Genomic DNA, 22,035 nt, shown 5'->3' with positions numbered 1-22,035 from the left:
AATCTGCTCTGTTCTCAGCGCTTCCATTTGCAACTGCTCTTTCAATCACTGAAACTCTTCTCTAAAAGAAAACTCTAACGTCTAAAGTTTAAGAGACTTTGAGGAGTTTATAAGTGATCTTGAAAAAGTCTCCTTTCTAGATATATGCCTAAAACTAATCCTCACTTTAAAATGAGATTATCAGCACAATACAGGTTATTTCCTATATGCTAATTCTCAGCATCCTGATCAGGTGTAGCAGGACTTGGTTGATTTACGGCACGTCAAAGTTTCTTTGACAACACCAGGCCATGCTGACTGTTTTAGCAGAGAGAAGAGAGATCTGTGTTTTTCTCTCCTGAAAACAATTTCTGTGATTAATTTTGTAGTGATGGTGGACACTGGAGCCTAACTGTCAGACAGAAAAAGGACAGAAGAGAAGAAGAAAGATAAACAGGAGAGAGATAGAACACAGGCTAAAGGCTAAAAACACAAGCTAAATGCTTAAATTAAAGTTAGACACAAAGACAAAGGCTAAAACAGGAGCTAAACACTCAAAAGGCAAAATAACAGACTTAAACACTAGCTAGCGTCAAAAATAATAGCTAAAGGCTGAAAAACAGTCTCAAAGCTAAAATGAACGCTTCAGGCTAACACACAAGCTAACCTCTAAAAAATTAGCTTAAGGCTAAAACACAGGCTAAAGGCTAAAACACAGGCTAAAACACAAGCTAAAGGCTAAATAACAGACAAAAACACTAGCTTAAGTCAAAAATACAATCCACAGGCTAAAAAACAGGCCGAAAGCTAAAACACAAGCTGAAGGCTAAAACACAGGCAAAAACACAAGCTAACGTCTAAAAAATGAGCTCAAGGCTTGAACCCTGGCTAAAACACAAGCCAAAGGCTAAAACAAGATCTTAAGGCTAAAACAGGCTTGCGGGCAAAACAAGAGTTTAAGACCAAAACACATGGGCTAAAACACAGGCTGAGAACTAAAACATAAACTAGAAGCTAAAAACACAGCCTTAAAGACAAGCCAAAGGCTAAAACTTGAGCTAAAGGCTTAAATACAGGCTGAAGGCTAAAACATTAGCTTAAGGCCAAAACACAGACTAAAGGCTAAAACACAAGCCAAATGCTAAAACACAAGCTAAAGGCTGAAACACAAGCTAAAGGCTAAAACACAGACTGAAGGCTAAAGCATGAGCTAAAGGCTTAAACACAGGCTAAAACTCAAGCCAAAGGCTAAAACACAAGCTAAAGGCTAAAACACAAGCTGAAGGCTAAAACACAGACTGAAGGCTAAAGCATGAGCTAAAACACCAGCTAAAACATTAGCTCAAGGCTCAAACAGGCTTAAGGCTAAAACACAAGCTTAAACACGAGCTTTAGGCTAAAAAATTTTTGTAACTTTTCCAATATTTATTCAAAACCCAAAATTTAAACAGTTTCTGTAAAAAGAGAAGACGAGCTCTCAGGGCATGATCTTCGAAAGTTAAGTCTGTCCTGTGGTCATAAAGTGTCCAATGAAGAGTTTTATACCAAAAATTTAAGTGTCAGCGTCAGATCTTACAGAAACACGTGGCCAAGGAACCATTAAGGCAGCAGAAGATTTCAGAAAGATCTTGACAGCAGACTGAATCAGGCCGTGATATGATGTGAACTCTAGAGGGAAACCTGGTTCTTCCTAACCCTGGGACCTGGAGAAGTTTGACTGATGACATCACTTATGGCCCCGCCCCCTTGGTGGGTCAAAAAAGTCTTCCTATGTCTACACACCATGAGGAACTAACTGGACTGCTGATAACTTCAGGTTTAACAACTTTAATACAACACATCCACTCAGACAGTAAAAAGGGGTAAAAGTTCAATGTTAAGGCGCGGCTCAGATAACGAACAGGTGAGACTGTTGTGGCTGTAACTGTGATTGCTGAGTGATTCAAAACCTATTTGTTCCACATTAGTCCTCTGACTTTAAAACGGCTGAATCTCCCTTTAAATTATAAAGAGCGTGGAGTTAAATTTTAACGGCCTCCTTTAAAGTTTCTCTGGCGTTCAGAGTTTGGAGCAGCGATGCGGTCGTGTCTGTAAGAGTTAAAAGCTCGGTCGTAAAACATCTCTGATGAAGTGTTTGGGCTGGCAGGAGCTCTACACTCGTCCTCTGGTTCTGTCGCTCCGTCGCTCTGGTTTCTGGGTCTGATGGAGGAAACCTGGCAGCTCGTCTGAAGACCTTCCTCCGTCTTCTCCTCTTCTCATTCAGAGTTTAATAATCTAAATGCTCCGACCGCAGCCAGACACAAAACGCCCTCGTTAAATGGAGACATTTAGCACCAGGATGTAAAAGTGATGGAGGTGAGACGGCAGATTTTTAGTTACCTGGCAGACCAGCTGAGTCTTTATGACTCACTCTGCAGAGTTTAGACCTGTTCACACCTGCAGCCGAGGCAGGAAGTCAAACTGAGACCCCCACACATCAAAGATCAAGACTTCTGACCCCTACCTGTGTGTCTCTCATCGGTGCCGAACCAGGAGCGGTAGAGCAGCAGCAGCTCCAGCCAGAAGACCTGATACACCACGAAGAGGACCAGCATGAGGACCAGGGTCACCCCGAAACCACAACCCAGCTCCAAGGACGGCAACGACACTGAAAACACAAACACACATTTATCTCCAAACAGCCTGATCCACATGGAGCCAGATCTAAATCTGGAGCCTGATCTGAGGTCTTACCTGTCTTCATCATCAACCCACATTCATCTGTTTGGGATGAGTCTCAGTTTCACTGTAAACACAGTTTGCACAGAGGCTCCATGCTGGCTTACTCCAAGCTAATGAACCTTCTGAGTCTTAATTTAGCTGTCAATGGTAAGTTAGACAAAACTTAAGGTGTATAAACCTGCTGAGTCTCAGTTTCACTGTTAATAAAAGTTCAGTCAGAGGAGTGCTAGTTCAGCTGTGTGAGGTGAGTAAACCACAGAGAGGCTTCAGGCTAATTAACTTTGTAAGTCTCAGATTCACTGTAAATTATAAACTACACTGAAGAACCCACAGTCATCTGTTTGTGGTGAGTCTCGGTTTCACTTTAAACACACTTATTGCAAGCTAGTGAACCTGCTGAGTCACAGTTTTAGTGTTTACAGTAAGTTGAAAAGAAAAGCAGCCATTTATCTGTTTGAGGGAAGTCTGAGTTTCCTTGTAAATAAGTTACACAGAAGCTTTTTCTTCAAGATTATGAACCTTGTGAGTCTCAGTTTCACTGTAAACACACTTTGCACAGAGGCTCCATGCTGGCTTACTCCAAGCTAGTGAACCTGCCGAGTCTTAGTTTAGCTGTCAATGCTGAGTTAGACAAAACTTAAAGGAATATAAACCTGCTGAGTCTCAGTTTCACTGTTAATAAAAGTTCAATCAGAGAACTGCTAGTTTAGTTGTGTGAGGGTGGTTAACCACAGAGACGCTTAATACAGAGGCTACAGAGCGGCTTACTGCAAGCTAGTGAACCTTGTGAGTCTCAGTTTCACAGTAAATCACAAGTTTCACAGGTTTTAAGCAAATTGACCTGCTGTGTCCCAGTTTTGCTATTAAGTAACAGAGAAGCTTGAGGCTTATGAACTTGTTTAAGTCCCAGTTTCACTGTAGAAAGAAGGCTCCACAGAGGATTAAGAATTGTTCTTTTTAAATACCGGACCTCCTGCTGCCCTCCATGATGATGGATCCATCATTTTTGATGTGTTTAAGGAATTCAGGAAATCTCAACATAGTTTTACTGCAGACCTTTTCCATCAGGGCCCAAAATATTTCAAAATAAAATCAGGTATTTGTTATTTATTTATTTATTCCATTTAAACATCATGTTAATCATTGAGCAGTAAACAGATTCAAATCCTGATTGAAAAGAAGTTAGAGGAAATGTTTGGATAGACCACTGATGATAAAAGAAGGAACAACAGACTACTCATCATCATCATCATCATCATCATCATCATCATCATCATCATCATCATCATCATCTATTTCTGTTCCACCCTCACAGAGACCTTCAGAGGTAAAATCCTCAGTGGTTGTTTTTCCCTTGTGTAAATATAAGGAAACAGCTTCTCAGTAAAAGTGTGTGTGAAGGTGTGTATGTGTGTGTTAGTATCAGGATCAGAGAACGACAGCTGTCCTCTGTCCCAGTCCAGATTCACTCTGATCCTCTGGAGACGATTCTTCACGGACAGATCAGAGTCAGGATGGGATGATGAGTATGCTCTGTATTGACCTCCAAAGAACCGTATTCTCCAAAATCCAGACTCAGTGAATCTCTCCTTTTGAACAGACCCTGATGTCACACCCAGGTTCCAGTCTTTATTGTCTCCAACTTCCATGTCCCAGCTGTGAGTCCCTGATTTAAAGCTCTCAGAGCCCAGGACAGACCAGGTTTTGCTCCTCTCTGGATTTTCAGGAACTTCCTGTCTCTCTCCTGGTCTCACTGAGGTCAGATCCTCAGACAGGATGAGTTTAGATCCAGCAGTGTTTGGATCCAGAACCACAGGACTGTAGGAGACCATGTCCTTCATCTTGTTCCAGATGTTGAAGCTCAGGTTGCCCAGGTGTTTGGCCTGCTCTATCAGAGCTCCTGAGGGCAGCTGTGGATCCTCCAGCAGGGGGCGCTGCTGGACTCTTTCCACTGCAGCCTTGTAGTTTTTCAGGAATGAGACGTCTCCAGCTCTCAGCTGCTCCTCTGTGTCTCTGACTGTGTCTGAAAGAGCTGCTATCTCTCTGCTCAGAGCCTCCATCTGCTCCTTCATCCTCTGACTCTTCTGCTCCTCTTCCTCCCTCAGTGCAGACAGCCTGGCCTCCTCTTCCTCTTCTAGAAACTGATGAAGCTTCTTAAACTGCTCCTTAATCTGCCTCTCTGTGTGTCGGGCCTGGACCTGAATGTGTTGAGCAGTTTGATCAAACTTCACTTTAGCTCCTTCACAAACCTTTAACTTCCTCTTTAAGGGCTCCAGAGTTTCCAGAAGCTTCTTCTTCTGGTTTCCAGCAGCTTCATCGATGGGTTTGAATCTGTGCCGTCTGTGTTTCTCTGAATCTCTGCAGACCACACAAACTGGCTCCTGATGGTCCAGACAGAAGAGTTTGAGTTTCTCAGAGTGCAGACTGCAGAGATCCTCTGAAGGTCTCTGACCTCTCTCCTGGAGGAAACTCTCACACAGATTCTTTAAAGCAAAGTTGAGAGGTGGGTCCTTTGAACTTCTCCTCTTACAAACTGGACACTCTCGCGTTGGTCTCTCCCTCCACCAGCTCTGCAGACAGTCTTTACAGAAGCTGTGGCAGCAGGACAGGATGACCGGATCTTTATAGACCTCATGGCAGACCGGACAGCTCAGCTCCTCCTCCAGTCTGGACGCCATTCTGTCTGACAGTGAAGCTGAAGATGCAGCAGGCACGCAGCTTCAGGAAGTCTCTCCCTGAGCCTTGAAAGTTTCTTTCTCTTTTCTTCAAAGTTATAAAAGTCCGATGGTAGAGTTCCCAGTGTTCCCAGTGTTCTCCTCCTGCAGCTGTCTGTCTTTGGTCTAAAGGTGAATCTTAGCGTCTGTCTCTCAGCGTCTCCCTCGGCTCAAACATGAAAACATGTTTTCTGTTTCCGTGTTTGTTTCTGGGGAGTTGGGGGAGGGAGTGGAGCTTTCTGATAACAGGAACAAGTGTGACCGGTTCTTATTTTGGTTTCTGCACTAAACATAAACTCCTCTTATCGGTAGATTAAATTTCTCTTTGAGGTGAAGGACAAAGGTTTGTTTCTCTGTCAGCAGGGTGATGTGATTGATGTGTGTGTCCTGACACAAACTCAGACACAGTCAGGAATAGTTTGGATGTTCACTCTAAAATAAAGTGACAATGTTCTGGTTAAAGAAGCTTTCTTACACGTCTCGCTGCATCGTGCTCCTCCTGCTTTCCCTCTCCGTACAGTTTCTCCTGCAGATGTCAGATACGAAACACCGTGGCATTCTGTGTTCATAGAGTTCACAGAAGCTGTGGCAGCAGGACAGGATGACCGGATCTTTAAAGACCTCATGGCAGACCGGACAGCTCAGACCTTCCTTCAGTCTGGACGACATTTTGTCTGAGAGTGAAGCAGGCACGCAGCTTCAGGAAGTCTCTCCCTGAGCCTTGAAAGTTTTGTCCTCTTTGCTTCTCTTTTCTTCAAAGTTGTAAAAGCCTGATGGTAGAGTCCCCAGAGTTCCCAGTGTTCTCCTCCTGCAGCTGTCTGTCTTTGGTCTGAAGGTGAATCTCAGTCTCTCAGCGTCTCTCTTTGGCTTAGACATAAAAAATATAAACCTGTTTCCTGGTTAGTCTCATGTCAGTCAGGTGAGGTCTGGTCTTTAACTTTTAATCAGCTGCTGACCAGGCTATTTCACTTTCATTGTTGTTGACAATAAAGTGCTTAGTCAGATTTTTCTGTCGCACTCAAATTTCTGCTTTTTGGATTTTGAAACTCTTCTTATGATCCAACAGTGCAAAATGTAAATTCTTGCAACTTTTCAACTGGTCTTATGATTGTGATCAGGTCTGTAGCATTCCCTAAGGCACACATTCCCAACTGGGGGTACTCAAACACATTGCAGGGGGTACATGGAAACATTTAACGATTTATTTTCTACTTGGAACTACTTAACTGAAATATCAATGTGATCATGTAAACTTGTGTGTGCAGCAATATGTGGAGGTAGTAGGTACACAATTATGCAATAAATGCTTGTATACCATTTGTGGGTACATGTGTAAATCTATCCTCCTGTAGACCCACCACCTACGGGAGGAGCCATAGGGGTCTGGTGCAATGTGGATCAGGTGGTGGTCAAAGGCAGAGGTCCTGGAGGACAGTTTCCCGATTACGAAAACTGGCTTTTGGGACATGGAACGTCACCTCTCTGGGGGGAAGGAACCTGAGCTGGTGCAGAAGGTAGAGAGATACCGGCTAGAGAGGCAGAGCTCCCCAGCTCTCTACCGATGTGTTGCAGTTTTCCCCAGTGGATGAAGGAGGTGCATCTCTGTGCCTTCAGGCTGGAGAACGGGTCCTGACTGTTGTTTGTGCTTGTGCATTAAACAGCAGCTCAGAGTACCCACCCTTTTTGGAGTCCTTGGGACAGGTGCTGCTAAACACCCCAACTGGGGACTCCATTGTCCTACTTAGGAACTATAACACTCACATGGAAAATGACCCCCTGACTTGGAGGCGTGTGATTGGGAGAACGGGTAGTCACAGTTTGTCTATAGCTGACACCATGTTTGAACATAGGGGTGTTCATAAGTGCACCATGGCTCCAGGACATCCTAGGTCTCAGATCAATGATCGACTTTGCAGTCGTATCAGCCGTATCAGCTGCGGCCATATGTTCTGGACACTTGGGTGAAGACAAAAGCAGAGCTGTCAGCTGATCACCACCTAGTGGTGAGTTGGATCAGATGGCGGGGGAAGATGTCCTGGCCTGGGAGACCCAAACAAACAGTGAGGGTTTTCTGGGGATGCCTGGCTGAGGACCCTAACAGGATGGTCTTCAACTCACACCTCTGGCAGAGCTTTGACTGCATCTTAGGGGTGGCCTGGGACATGGAATCCGAATGAATCATGTTCAGCAGCGCCATTGCCAAGGCAGCTGTCCAGAGTTGCAGGCTGGTGCTTGTCGCGGTGGTAATCCCCAAACACGTTGGTGGACACCAAAGGCGGAGGGTGCCGTCAAGCTGAAGGAGTCTTGCAGGGCATGGTTGATCTTGTGGGACTCCGGAAGCAGCTGGCAGGTACCAGCAGGCCAAGCACTGTGCAGCTTTTGCGGTCAATGAGACAAAAATCCTTGGCGTAGGAGAAGTTTGGTGAGGCCATGGAAAAAGATTTTCAGCCAGCCCAGAAGAAATTCTGTCGAACTGTCCGGCAACTCAGGGGTAGAAAGCAGCCCTCTGTCCACACTGTTAACGGTATTTTTCTACGGATTTTTCTACTTTTAGATTCAACTTCAAAATGCCTCAAATGGGTCAGCAGAGTACGGAGACTACAGGAAAAGAAGAGGACCCAGATCTGAGGTCTGACTCTCTACGTACCCTCCTCCTCCAGCTGAGCTCTCCGCGTCATGAAGCCTCTCTGGTTCCTCACCGAGCAGTTGAACTCTCTGCTCAGGTCTTCAGACTGGAGGTCTTTGATCACCAGCACGCTCTCCACCGTCCGGTCCCCGTAGTCATAACCCACCTGTCTGTAAACAAACACACACCACAAACATCTTAGGCAACAACAGCGCCCCCCAGCTGCAGCTTCACTTCCTCTAAAAACAGCTGGTTTTAAAAAGAGGAGCGTTTCTCTCACTTGTTGATTCTGGAGAATCGGTCGCTGAGCTTGTCCAGCGTCTTCCCGTCCACCGTCCACCAGATGTCCCAGTCAGACTCCAGGTAGGGGAACCAGCCTCTGCAGACCAGACGAGCCTCCGTGTCTGACGGAGACAAAAAACAGTTAAACATCGCCTCAGCTCGCCATCTCTGATTATCAATAATACGCTTTGTTTTTACGTCAGTTTCACTACTTCCTGGTTCTTTTGTTTATTTTTTGTGGTCGATTAAAGTTTTTTTTTTGCCTCTTGCCTCTGTTCTTTTTTTCCACTTTGTGGTCATTTTCATTTTAGTCACTTAAACCTCAGTGGATGTTTTTTTGGATGCCCTGGTCAAGCTTAGTTGATCCACACTGAGCTGATTCTTACTTTATTTACATGATAAGCTCAATTTTAGGTGTGACACATTGACACATGTGCTTATCCAGGTTAAAGACTCAGTTTCCCATGAGCACCATCATCCACTTTGGTAGAGACGCGACTCTTGCCAAGGAGAGCATTGGATCTTGTTTTTAAAACGACTTTTCTTCGTTCAACAAAACTTTTTACAGCAAAAAGTAGATTATGCAAAGCAGCAGCAGACCAGCAGGGGGCAGTAAGACAACAATGAAGGCCTTTCAAGCAGAAACGATACAGCAGAAGGGGACAGACGAGCCATGTGGCACTGCAGTTAGCCTGTTAGCATTGAGGATCTTCAGCCTGTGCTGGTTTTGATGAAGCTTTTTTCACTACAGATGGGTTTGTTGACTCTTGAAAGGAGACAAGCTCTAGAGACAAAGCCATCTAAAGCCAGTCCAAGCGGTTTCTTAAAGTCCCGAACAGCTTGGAGCACAGAAACAGCTCCCCCCGTCTAAAGTATGAAGACGGCAGAGACGGAGCCGTGTGTTAGCTTCAGAACAAACCAGTTGACTGACAGTTGCTCCTTAGTTTCCTTTAAAAAAACTCAGGGTTCTAGAATGTTGTGACATCACAAAGACAGAAAGCTCTCTGTCCATGATGATGTAGAACATTCTAGAACCTCATTGATGGTGAAGCTGCAGCATACAGGCTGTGTAGAGCTATATTAAAACAAGAACCAGAACTTTAACATCAATTCTTAAAGAAACAGGAGCCAGAGCAGAGTCTGGAGGAGGAGATAAGACTCTAACTAAACACCAGGGAGAGAAACAGATTTTACTGAGCTGGAGTGGCAGCTTGTTGGAGCTACTCTCTCTTTGCTGTTCTCTTTAAAAAAATCTTTTCAGTTCTCTTTTTATTTGGAGCCTGTCTTAACTTTTTATGTCTCATCTGTTGGTTATTGACACCAAACTGGTTGCGTCTGTGTGTGTCCAGGGATCCTTTATACAACCAGGGTCGCATTGCTTCCACACAAAATTTCAGCTGTTGGCAGCCTGTAGCATTTCAGTGCTAACTGTTGCTAGACCCAATGTTTGCCGTGAGCTGAGGAGAAAGAGGCAAGGATGGCAAGCTGACACTGCAGTGTGAGCTAAGAAGAGCTGACATCCTTCCATCTGTCGTCATGGGAACATAAGATCTATCTCCACCAAGATGGACGAGCTAGCCATGCTAACCCAGAACCAGAGGGAATACTGGCAGGGCAGCATCAGGCTATTCACAGACATGGATAATGGAGCTAACACTGGACACAAATGCCACATTGGAAGAACTTTTGAGTTATTTCCAGTTGACACTTATTATATCATTCTATTAATGGGTGATTCTTAAATTAAGGGAGTTTTTTTGTCTCTAGGGTAGATTTCCAAAAGAAGTTATGAAAAAAGCAACTGTGTCTCAGTGATAATATTTTAATACTTTTTCTGTGTGTTGACAATTCAAAAGGGCAAGATTTTCACTAGGATGTGTCAGTAATTTTGGTAAAAACTTTATTAGTCTGTAAAATGTTGAGAGTGATGGTGATAACATCAGTATTTAACTATAAATTCATTGCAAATTGAACGAAAACAAACTAAATAAATTTGAAAATTACCTTTTTAGGTTGTTGTGAGGAAATTCAAAGGGAAGATTTAAATGAATTTAGCACTTTTATTGCTTTATTATATAGAGGATGTTAAAATACCTGGATCAGGGACACATGCTGTGTCTGATAATCTTATTTTCAATCCTGGATCATGAAGAGGTAAATCTACAGCAGTGAGATGATCATTAAACCCTCACAGGGACTTGGAGTGGACTCGTTACAACATTTGTGGTGTTTAATGTCGTGTTTGAGCTGACAGGTGCGTTTCATTCGTCTTCATATCCGTCTCATTACAGCTGCAGCCTGTGTTCCCTTTAAACACCACATTCAATCAGCAGTAACAGAGCCTGCACGTGTGTCAGTGTGTGTCAGCGTGTGTCAGTGTGTGTCAGTGTGTGTCAGTGTGTGTCAGTATGTGTCAGTGTGTGTCAGTGTGTGTCGGATCATGCTGTAACGCCTCGTCCTGTTTTATGAACGCTCTCCCGCAGCCTTCACCAATTCTGTCCGGACGATTAACTTTCTGAATGTTGAACCTCGATCGAGGCGCTCGCAGGAAAAACCAATTTAAAGAAGTTGTTGGCAGAGGAGGAGCGGCTGCTCCATCACTGACGGAGCAGCTGCAGGTGGAGGAGGAGGAGGAGAGTGATAAAAACAGAGAGAGGAGACAGTTTCTCTGCTGCAGGATCCACCTCAGGCTGTTCACACACAAATCACACTCTGCAAACACCTGCTGGGTTAAATCAGTTTATCACCTGGACCCTACGACTACAGAGCCACGCTGTTGTGACGCCCAGAGTTAAAATCGATGAAGTGATGGATAAAAAACATTGGGGTGGATCTTCCTGTTTGATGGTCTTAAAAACAGACACAGACAGGTCCAACATTCAAACAGATGGATAAGAAAAAACACTGAAGCTTCAAACAAACAGGTTTAAACTAGGGCTGTCATTTTAACGCGTTAATTAGATTAATTAATTACACCGCAAGTTAACACGTTATAAAAATTAACGCAGATTAATCTGGATCCCAAACCCGCGAGGCGTTCAAAGACGCACTTATTTTCAAATGTCTGGCATTTACAAACCGTTTGTCCTACTTGGAAAAAGTGGTGTTCTCGTCAAATTTTCAAATTTCCGACGGTCCCTGAATGTATCACACCTGATGTCAGCAACATACTTTAAACCGGGGGGAAAGCGAGAGACTGTCGTCCACATCTTGTTTATTCACACGTCCTTTTTGAAAATCTACAGAAAATCAACCGTTTGCTCAATTCTGTAAAAAACAGGTAATTTTACACTCTTTACTACATTAAACGAGCCCTGAATGATCGATATTTGTCCTGTATTTAAATCTAAAGAATTCTTTGAAAATTTCCTTCCATCTTCCTGGTGTCATGTTTCAGCTTGGGGCTGCTCTGCACCAATGAGCAACAGTTTGTGTGTTCAGAGCATGTTAAACTGAAAATACTTCACTTTTCTTTGATCCAAGACTTAAATGAAGTGTTTTGTACATAGTTCCTCACAGTTTTTAGCCTTTAGCCCTGGTTCTCCTGACCTCATAGAAGTATAGAAGTTCATATTGCAGTGAAAATTGAGTCCACATCGAGTAAAAATGTGACAGAAGCAAAAAACGTCCTAAAAATCAAATCAGCTTATCTTAGGTGCAGGACTGTGAAGATTTTGTTAAGGTAGAACCATAAAACTTTTTTCATTTGTTCCTTATGCCTCAGGGTACCTAAAAATATGTTGTACATATAATGTAATTTTAATGTCCTGGAATTCAAATGCTTTATTTAGGGACCTTAAGCAGATATGAGATTAAAATGCGATTAATTAGATTAATTTTTTTAATCGCCTGACGGCACTAGTTTAAACTTTCTCTGTTTTTATTATTGTACTCTTTTACTCTGATGATTTTTCAACCTTCAAGTTTATTCACACTTAATTAATGAACAAACCTCTGTGGTCTTCATACCAAACTTCTCAAATGAGAAAAATAAATATTTATTAGTTTTTACTGTTTTGTTTAATGCCCCTATTAATTTTTTTTATAATTTTAACTCTGATGGAAAGCAGATTAGTGCCACGGTTTAAAGAAAACCTTCTTGAATAAAGTCGTAATTAAGAGTGCAAAAGTGGTTAAAGATTCAAATTGATAAAAAGCAAACATTTGACTCTTTTTAACTGTAAATCTCATAACATCATGAGTAAATTTTGACTTTAATCTGGCATCTTTTACGAGCCAATTTCAACCATCAATCAAGTAACATTTCAGTTTTTTGGGCTTTAATCTTACGAAAATGAAACTTTTTTCACTCTATAATTTTGTAAAATTCTGGCTTTAGTTTATCTTTAATACTATATTTTACTTTAATGCCCTAACTCTTTAATCTACTAACTTTAAAACTTTATTCCAAACTGACGTTGACAAATTTAATTCTGTTTAAAACTCAGAACATTTTTTTTATCATTAATATCATTACTCTACAACTTTATATCAACTTTAATTGAGTAACTTTACAACTTCATTTAACTTTCTATCATGGTTTAATCGTTTTAAATCAACTTTAACCTTGTAAACTAACAACTTTATTCAAACTTAATCCAGTAACAAGACAAAATTATTCCAGCTTTAATCTCGTGATTTAACGACTTCTATACAACTCGGGTCTTTTAACTTCACGACTTACTTCAACTTTAAATTTCAAACTTTACAACTTTGTTTTGAAGCTTTATCTAATAACTTTACAACTTTGTTTTGAAGCTTTATCTAATAACTTTACAACTTTGTTTTGAAGCTTTATCTAATAACTTTACATCTTTGTTTTGAAGCTTTATCTAATAACTTTACAACTTTATGAATTCTTTGATTCTAATAGTGCAGTATTGTGACTTTTACCTTGTTTGTTAAGAGTTAATCTTGAATCTGAATGTTTGTTTTTCTGTGCACCTCACCTTGATGTCAAAGCTGCAGGATTAAATTATTGAACGTTAGCTGATATTAAAGGGTTAATTCAACCAAAGCCAGGAGTTCAACCTGTTTCAGCCATGGAAAGATTATGGCTGTGGTGTCTTAGCGCCCCCTCTGGTGACACGCTGTAACTGCAGCATGTTTGATGTGCTCCCGTTCAGACCTTGACTGGCTCAGTGTGCTGATGTGACAGGTGGAGCTGTGCTTTCCTCTCACCTTGCCTGACGGTGTAGATCTGTCCTGCAGCTGGTTGGAGGACGACGGGCTCTTTGGGCACAGAGGACGGATCTGAGGAGACAGAGCAGAGCACAGGTGTCTCCTTAGAGCCAGCGCTTGGAGGAGGAGTTTGAAGCAGCGTTTGCAACATCAGCGGTGGACTCACAGACTGCGGTGACGTTGATGCTCCGGGTGAAGTTGAGGCTCCGCCCCCTCTTCTGGTAGTGGACTGTGCAGAAGTACAACCCTCTGTACGGGAGCAGCATGCGGTGGAACTGCAGACCGGCTCCGATCTGCTGCCGGTCTACGTTCCAGAACGGGTACCTGAAGCAGTGCTGAGAGGAGACGGGTCACATGAGAGACACGACTAAAAAACAGCGTCATCGTCCTTTAAAGGGAAACTTCAGTGTGTTACCGAGCGCTCTGGCGACTGGTGGTACCAGCTCACGGTGGGCTCGCTGTCAGCCATCTTGGCGGCCTCCTGCATGCCCGGACAGTTGAGGACTTTCCCCTCCTCGAGAGGGATCACTTCCTGACGAGTCTCGCCAACTGCTGGTAGCTCGCAGGCGTTCCCACGGACGACCTCGTCGCGCTGCAGGACGCTTAGCCGCATAGCGATCCTGATACAGGACGTCCTGTTTCTGCAGAAGAGAAAATCAGACGCGTGGTTAAAGTCTCGCTTTGAGAAAAAGGTCACCGTAAACCACACAGCGGTGACGTCACTGCGGCTCTCAGGAAGCAGGATGTGGCTGACAGGAGGAAACTCTCCCTCCATGCTCTGCCTCCTGATGATGAACTACGGGTGCTGCAGAGGTTCAGCTTCTCTGTCAGAGTGAATTAAACTCAGCCTCACGCCGCGACCCCTCACTGATTAAATTTAGAGCTCTGTGACCTTTGACCTCCTCTCCCTGGATGAACTGATCCTCTTGGCGAGTGGCACATGCCGGTCTTGGACCGTTTCCAGCTGACGGGTCAGTCCTCAGCTCCTGAATCTCCATCTGAGTGATCCTGGGAGCGAGCGGTGGATCTTTAGACACTCTCAGAGCCACTCTGTCTGATTAAGAAACGGAGCGCAGAGAGCAGCGGATACTGAGACCAGTTTTATCTGAGCTGAAGACACCACTGTCTATATTTAAACCCACTGGTTTTATCAGCCCTTATTGGACCCAATAGACTCTAGTCCAGATCCTGATGTCCTCTGGGGGAAATATTTAAACTATGCTGCCAAAAACAAGCAGAGCAAATCCCTCCTGGCTCAGATTCTGGTTCTGAAGCATCAACACTGTTTAACTCTTTACATGTTAAAGAGGGGATAGTATTCTATTTTTTAGTCTTTATTTTGTCCCTATGGTGCCCCCGTAGTATCTCTACATGATTTACAGCCCATAAAAAATCTCTTTTTTTTCTTTCTGGTGTTTTTGAAAACTTATTTCAGCCTCTGTTTGTTTCAGTTGCTGTCTCTTTAAGGCTCCCAATTCCACCTACCCCCTTCGCTCTGATTGGCCAGCCCTTTGGATGGGTATCAAGTCAGGTACTTTTAAAGGTTCTGACCAAATTCAAGTTATTTTGTCCCTTATTTGCTCCCATACCACCTGCAGCTCAGTGAGCAGGTTGTAAAGAGTCTTGTTGAGTTTGTGTCTGAGTGTTTCCAGCTCTGAGTGTGAAGTGTGTGTGTGTGTGTGTGTGTGTGTGTGTGTGTGTGTGTGTGTGTGTGTGTGTCTCACCGCAGCATACAGATATAGAGTCCACTGTCGGCGGGCACAGCCGGCTGCAGCCACACTCGCTCTCGGTCTTTGATGACCCTGGCGCTGCAGAGAGATTCACATCAGACTGTGAGAGATCGTCAATCAGGAACCGTTCAATCAGAACGACGTTAAAAACAAACTGTGCTGCGTTCAGAGACGCTAATCGAGCTGCTCGCCTCCAAAACACCATACATCCTGTCTGAAAGGAGATCATTACACCTACATCATCATAGTGTTACTGAGATTCAACACATTAAGCCTTAAAGAGCCAGAAAGCCACCCACCTCCACCCCCAACTGACATTTACAACTACAACTAAACCTACAACCTTAAAGGGGACATATCATGCTTGTTTCTCCTTTTCACTATGCCAGACTAGGATGCCTGTAAAGCATTTCTGCCCTCAGTACAAGTCATTTAGTTCCTTCATTGCCCCACAATAGCGTTCTCAATATCCTCATTTTAGGCCATTCTGAAGATCTCGTTGAAACGCTCCGTTTGGAGAATGACCTCCAGTAACCTCGTAACGTCACAGCCCTTTGTGCTCTGATTGGTCAGTTTTATCAGAGGGGTGGAGGGGGTAGAGCCAGGGGGCGGTTTTTGCAGCATGGCAGTATTTACAAAATCGCCACATTGAATGGAGCAGACTGAGCGAGTTTGCTGTTTGCCAAAACTTCACCATAAGGCATTGATAGCACTAATAAAATGGCAGAGTGTAGGATACGTCCTTTTGTATTGGACCCTGAGTCAGACCCGGACGGTTCTGCAGCTCAGGAGGAAGAAAATCCACCTGGACACAGATCATCTCAGGACGCTTCAGTGTGGTGAGTCAAACCGGTACTGTAACATGTATAGTTTAAATGTTTATACTCGGCTCTTGGTGGGTGTATCCCTCGGTGGCGGTTGTGTGACTAACTGACATCACAGAGGAGGAGCTGCTTTATCAGATTACTCCAATAAAAAGAAAGGATCCTCGTGTCCTCACATTTGAAATCTCGCAGCCAAATGGCAATAACCTATTTTCAGAGGCATCAAATCTCGTTCTAGGATATCAGAAAAAACACAATATGTCATTTTTTTGAAAATTCAGGGTGCTAAAGGTCTTGTTTTTAAATTTATTATCTTATATGTAAGTATTAAATCAGGGATCAGCATGATATGTTCCCTTTAAATTACTACTACAACCACACTTCATGACCTTTAAACTGAGCTTGCTGGTTGCCAATCACCCTTCACTGCTTTTTAGATCAAAGCGCTAAAATGACAGCAATGCAATAAAATGGTACAATAGAGTAGAGGTGCCCCACCCCCACACAGCAGCACCCACCCACCCTTGGAGGTCAAGTAGGTTTTATCCCCCCCCCCCATGCTTCTGCTGAAGCCACCATCCGTGGAAGACTGTAAACGTAGGGGAAGTATCAGACACTAAAGCACTAGAATAAATCACAGCAAGAGAAAGAATGAAATCAAAGAATGTGATCAGTGGAATAGAACTTTAAAGCAAGAGAATTAAAACATAGCAATAAAAAAAAAATAAGCATAGCAAAAAAAGAAAAGAAAAATAACATCAAAGAACGTGACCAATGCACTAATGTGAGATCAAAGCAACACCATGACATGAAAGCAATGGAATGTCATCAGAACACTAGAATGACATCAAAGCTCTAGAACAGGAGTCTCCAACCTTTACTTTCATAAGAGCCTCAGCTCACCTGAATTAAAGTCATTCAGGAACCACAAAATCCACTGTATCTTCACAATTAAGACAAAAAAGTGTATAAAATTCAAAACATACTAGATATCTAGCATTTTTTTCTAAAAACAGTATTATTCAAACAACAGTTTTTTATTTCTAATAAATTTTGAAAAAAATAAATCAAATATTTGAAATGTCATCAATTTGCTAAATTTATGAAATTTTAATAAGTTGCAAAATATTTCAAAAAAAAATTGAATTTCATAAATTTGCAAATCAAAAAAGAGGAAATTTTTAAAAATTTGCAAAAATTGAATACCAAAATTTCCCAAAAATCTTAAATTTGCAAAAAAAAAGTGTATAAAATTCTAAACTTACTAGATATCTAGTAAATACTATCTAAACTAGTATTGTTTAGACAACAGTTTTTTTTAATTGTTTTTGTAAGGTCATAGTTAATTATTTTTTAATAAATTTTGAAAAAATAAATCAAATATTTGTAGTGTCATAAATTTGCTAGGTTTATGAAATTCTAATAAGTTGCAAAACATTTTTATAAAAAAAAGAATTTAAAAAATTTGCAAATTAAAAAAAGGAAATCTTAAAAAATGTGTACAAATTTGCAAAACTTCCCCAAAAAAAATTAAATTCCAAAATTTCCTCCAAATTTTTAAATTTTTCCAAAAGATAAATGAACGGTTAATCATAAATACCCTCTGTAACAAAAACATTTTTTTTTTGTCTCAATAAGAAAAAAATTAAAGCTCCAAGGAGCCTCTGCAAAGGAGCCAAAGAGCCGCATGAGGCTCCAGAGCCGCAGGTTGAAGACCCTTGCTCTAGAATGAATCATGGCAATAGAATGAAATCAAAGAATGCAATCAGTGCAATAGAATGACATCATATCGACAGAATGTCATCAGAGCACTTGAATGTGATCAGACTTTAGAATGACATAACAATAGAGTGAGGTCAATGAAATAGAACGTCATCAAATCAAAGGAAATTGATTAAACAACAGAATGACACTGAAGCGATAGAATCACATAAAAGCAAAGTAAAAGTTTCAGAATCAGATGACAGAACTGGAGCTGCAGATAAAAGAAAAACACATGAAAAAGTAGAAAAGGAAATAAATTGAACTTTTCTCACACAGTCCATGGATTAGGTCAGAGCAGTAAGAACCTCTTGAGGCTGTACCTGTACTTGACTGGGTTCTCCAGGTCCTGACCCTGGGGGATGTGGTACCACACCAGGTTGTGCCCGGTGTTCTGGTGGGAGGAGTAGTTGTAGACGGAGGGATAAGAAAAAAGAGGGCAGGACAGCCAACCAGCATCCCCCTCCACGACTGGGACCGCCCCCAGGTTGGACTCCCCCCAATCATGGGCGCACACAAACTCTGAGGGAGGGAGATTTGAAGAGGTAAGGTTCACAGTCTCATTCACCCTGAAACCTGCCACCATCAGTCCCTGAAGGAGACTTCCTCACAGGATCACCCACTGTGGGGCAGGGACGACTCTTCAGATCAGTGAAGGTGTTATTGATGTTCACACATCACAGCAACAGGTCAGAGTTCAACACCAGCATTTTATTTAGACCAACAACCAATCAGATCACAGATTACAGTAAACATTTAATAAAATCACACTTTGGCTCTGATCACTATAAGAAGAACTGAGAAATGAGTTAAAGGAAACAGACTGAACTAACTCTGATTATTTACAGACTCAACATAAAGTAAATAAACCAACGTTAAAAACAGACACAAGGAAACATCTTTGAATAGAGAACAGATCATCTGTCACTGAATTAAAGGGTTAATTAAACAGATAACATGTCAATCATCAAACAGTAAACACGTTCAAACCCTGATGGAAAGAAGAGAGGAAAGGTTTGGAGAGATCGCCGATAATAACTAGAAAAGCAATTTCTGAAGAAATTGCACTGTGAATGCAGAATGCTGAAGCAGCTTGTACTCAACTGCTAATGCAGAATGCTGAATTAGCCTGCCATGAACTCTTGGATGAAAGGGAAAAAATGGATGAATCAATGGAATGGATAAATGAATTTAAAGTTTAAATGGCTGCATCTATTCAAAAATTAAAGGAATGAATTAAATTTTAATGAACATTTATGGAAATAATGACCTGACTGAGGGAAAATGAAAGTCTGATCTCTTAAACACTGTTAAAATGTAATCCTGTGTGTCCTGTGTGTGAGTTTTTTATCACGTAAGCCTGTCAGCTGAGGCTCATCTGAAGCCAGATGTTGCCATGGTGATCATTGTTTACCAACTGCCATCAGAGAGCTGGTGGAGTCTGTTGATTCCCAAGACCTCCCCACCAAAATCATGGTGTCAAACTGCCTGCAACTGTAACTAAACCAAAGGGTTGATCAGAAAAAATATCACACCTCAGGAATCCTGAGACCCAGAGGAAGGTGTCGGTGTTAGTTTCATGTCTGAAGACGCAAAAATGTGGTGGTGACGGTGAGAGACAAATGAGTGAAATTCCACTGATCTCTGAAAAAAACCCTCAGGAATTAACATGGAGGTAAATGGGGGGATTTGTTTGACTTCTCCTGACAGTTGGCCATTTTGTGAAAAAGTGCTCCATCCTTTTGATTTAAAAAAACACTTTGTCAGAAGCAGGACAAGACTACCTACATTTTGACATATAATATACCTAAGTAGGGCAAAAATTGTGACCAAGAGAGCAGTTTGTCGAGAAGATTTCTGGTTTTTGTTCCCCCTCTCCCCACTGTGTCGTTTGAATCTCCCACTCTAAGCTGAAACATTCCGTCCAATACACACCAATGTTAAACGGCTTGAAGAGCTGAATATCATCATGACCTTTGAAGGGTCATTGTCAAGAAACTATGAATGCTAGGAAACATTTGAAACCCACTGAATGAAGCCAAAAGATAGCTGAATATTTTGAAGTTTGGATAGAGTTTGTAGCTGAGTGTATGACTGAATGAGAGGGGTTTGAAGCAGGCTGAAAAAATGTCCTGAAGGGAGAAAAATTTGAAAATTCCTCATTCATCTCTATGGGACCGAAATCTCGTAAATCGTTGAATATCTCTGAAAGTATTTGTGAAAAGTTTCTGAAGAGTCATAGCCCACCCAGAACCCCACAGAAAAACATATGCTGCGAATGCATTGCTGCATTCACAACAATCACAATCATCATCATCATCATCATCATCATCATCATCATCATCATCATCATCTATTTCTGTTCCATGCTCACAGAGACCTTCAGAGGTAAAATCCTTATTGGTTGTTTTTCCCTTGTGTAAATGAAGGGAAACAGTTTCTCAGTGAAAGTGTGTGTGAAGGTGTGTATGTATGTGTTGGTATCAGGGTCAGAGAACGACAGCTGTCCTCTGTCCCAGTCCAGATTCACTCTGATCCTCTGACGACGATTCTTCACGGACAGAACAGAGTCAGGATGGGACGATGAGAGCGCGGTGTATTTACCATCAAATAACCATATAACCCACAATCCAGACTGTTTGAATCCCTCCTTCTGAACAGACCCTGATAAAACACCCAGGCTCCAGTCTTTATTGTCTCCAACCTCCACGTCCCAGCTGTGAGTCCCTGAGTTAAAGCTCTCAGAGCCCAGGACAGAGAACATTCCCCTCTCTGGATTCTCAGGAACTTCCTGTTTCTCTCCTGGTCTTACCGAGGTCAGATCCTCAGACAGGATGAATTCTGGTCCAGCAGTGTTTGGATTCAGGACCACAGGACTGTAGGAGACCATGTCCTTCATCTTGTTCCAGATGTTGAAGCTCAGGTTGCCCAGGTGTTTGGCCTGCTCTATCAGAGCTCCTGAGGGCAGCTGTGGATCCTCCAGCAGGGGGCGCTGCTGGACTCTTTCCACTGCAGCCTTGTAGTTTTTCAGGAATGAGACGTCTCCAGCTCTCAGCTGCTCCTCTGTGTCTCTGACTGTGTCTGAAAGAGCTGCTATCTCTCTGCTCAGAGCCTCCATCTGCTCCTTCATCCTCTGACTCTTCTGCTCCTCTTCCTCCCTCAGTGCAGACAGCCTGGCCTCCTCTTCCTCTTCTAGAAACTGATGAAGCTTCTTAAACTGCTCCTTAATCTGCCTCTCTGTGTGTCGGGCCTGGACCTGAATGTGTTGAGCAGTTTGATTAAACTTCACTTTAGCTCCTTCACAAACCTTTAACTTCCTCTTTAAGGGCTCCAGAGTTTCCAGAAGCTTCTTCTTGTGGTTTCCAGCAGCTTCATCGATGGGTCTGTATCTGTGCTCGCTGTGTTTCTCTGAATCTCTGCAGACCACACAAACTGGCTGCTGATCATCCAGACAGAAGAGTTTGAGTTTCTCAGAGTGCAGACTGCAGAGATCCTCTGAAGGTCTCTGACCTCTCTCCTGGAGGAAACTCTCACACAGATTCTTTAAAGCCAGGTTAGGAGGAAGTAATACCTTTGAATGTCTCCTCTTACAAACTGGACACTCTCTGTCCTCCTTCTCCCTCCACCAGCTCTGCAGACAGTCTTTACAGAAGCTGTGGCTGCAGGACAGGAGGACTGGATCTTTAAAGACCTCATGGCAGACCGGACAGCTCAGATCCTCCTCCAGTCTGGACGCCATTTTGTCTGAGAGTGAAGCTGAAGACGCAGCAGGCACGCAGCTTCAGGAAGTCTCTCCCTGAGCCTTGAAAGTTTCTTTCTCTTTGCTTCAAAGTTGTAAAAGTCTGATGGTAGAGTTCCCAGTGTTCCCAGTGTTCTCCTCCTGCAGCTGTTTGTCTTTGGTCTGAAGGTGAATCTGAGCGTCTGTCTCTCAGCGTCTCTCTCGGCTCAGTCAGTACAAATGTAAACCTGTTTCCTGGTTAGTCTAAGGTAAGTCAGGTGAAAGGGGGCGGAGCTTCTTAAAGATTAGAGGTTAGGTTGAAGTGTTTCTGATTTTTATTTCTTCAATCAAACCATAAACTCTTCTCCGAGGGTCAGAGTCCTCTCTAGCAGCAGGTTCAAAGGTTTCTGTCTCTAAAGTTTCTGTCAGCAGGTCATTCTGACGTTGTGGACAGGAGCCAAGACCTGCTGGAAAATAAAATATCCGCCTCTGTAGACAA

The 22,035-nt window shown here is 42.7% G+C and overlaps 3 protein-coding genes across 4 annotated transcripts in view; all 3 read right to left on the bottom strand.

The window, feature by feature from the left end:
- il1rap (interleukin 1 receptor accessory protein) overlaps positions 1 to 22,035 on the bottom strand; it is a 46,262-nt gene that overhangs the window by 7,174 nt on the left and 17,053 nt on the right. For both annotated transcript variants that reach the window (XM_074679208.1, XM_074679209.1), the window contains exons 3-10: positions 18,142 to 18,340; positions 15,228 to 15,311; positions 13,919 to 14,144; positions 13,670 to 13,838; positions 13,504 to 13,575; positions 8,321 to 8,444; positions 8,062 to 8,210; positions 2,483 to 2,626 (exon numbers count right to left, since the gene is read on the bottom strand). In XM_074679208.1, coding sequence (XP_074535309.1) covers positions 2,483 to 2,626; positions 8,062 to 8,210; positions 8,321 to 8,444; positions 13,504 to 13,575; positions 13,670 to 13,838; positions 13,919 to 14,144; positions 15,228 to 15,311; positions 18,142 to 18,340 — 1,167 coding nt within the window. The remainder of the gene's footprint in view (positions 1 to 2,482; positions 2,627 to 8,061; positions 8,211 to 8,320; positions 8,445 to 13,503; positions 13,576 to 13,669; positions 13,839 to 13,918; positions 14,145 to 15,227; positions 15,312 to 18,141; positions 18,341 to 22,035) is intronic.
- LOC141797637 (nuclear factor 7, brain-like) lies at positions 3,993 to 5,378 on the bottom strand. Its single transcript, XM_074679211.1, has one exon. It carries the CDS (start codon positions 5,376 to 5,378, stop codon positions 3,993 to 3,995), a length of 1,386 nt encoding a protein of 461 aa, XP_074535312.1.
- Positions 20,172 to 21,687, bottom strand: LOC141797825 (nuclear factor 7, ovary-like). The gene has a single exon (XM_074679509.1). It carries the CDS (start codon positions 21,555 to 21,557, stop codon positions 20,172 to 20,174), a length of 1,386 nt encoding a protein of 461 aa, XP_074535610.1. The 5' UTR covers positions 21,558 to 21,687.

The sequence above is a fragment of the Halichoeres trimaculatus genome, unplaced genomic scaffold (assembly GCF_033239565.1).
Source record: "Halichoeres trimaculatus isolate MK-OKI-2021-1 unplaced genomic scaffold, fHalTri1.1 fHalTri1_scaffold_9, whole genome shotgun sequence".
Taxonomy (NCBI): domain Eukaryota; kingdom Metazoa; phylum Chordata; class Actinopteri; order Labriformes; family Labridae; genus Halichoeres; species Halichoeres trimaculatus.
This window is presented reverse-complemented; position numbering and strand designations above follow the sequence as displayed.

Excerpts from the sequence above, each read along its gene's own strand:
- LOC141797637 (XM_074679211.1), bottom strand. The coding sequence starts at position 5,378 with ATGGCGTCCAGACTGGAGGAGGAGCTGAGCTGTCCGGTCTGCCATGAG.
- LOC141797825 (XM_074679509.1), bottom strand. The coding sequence starts at position 21,557 with ATGGCGTCCAGACTGGAGGAGGATCTGAGCTGTCCGGTCTGCCATGAG.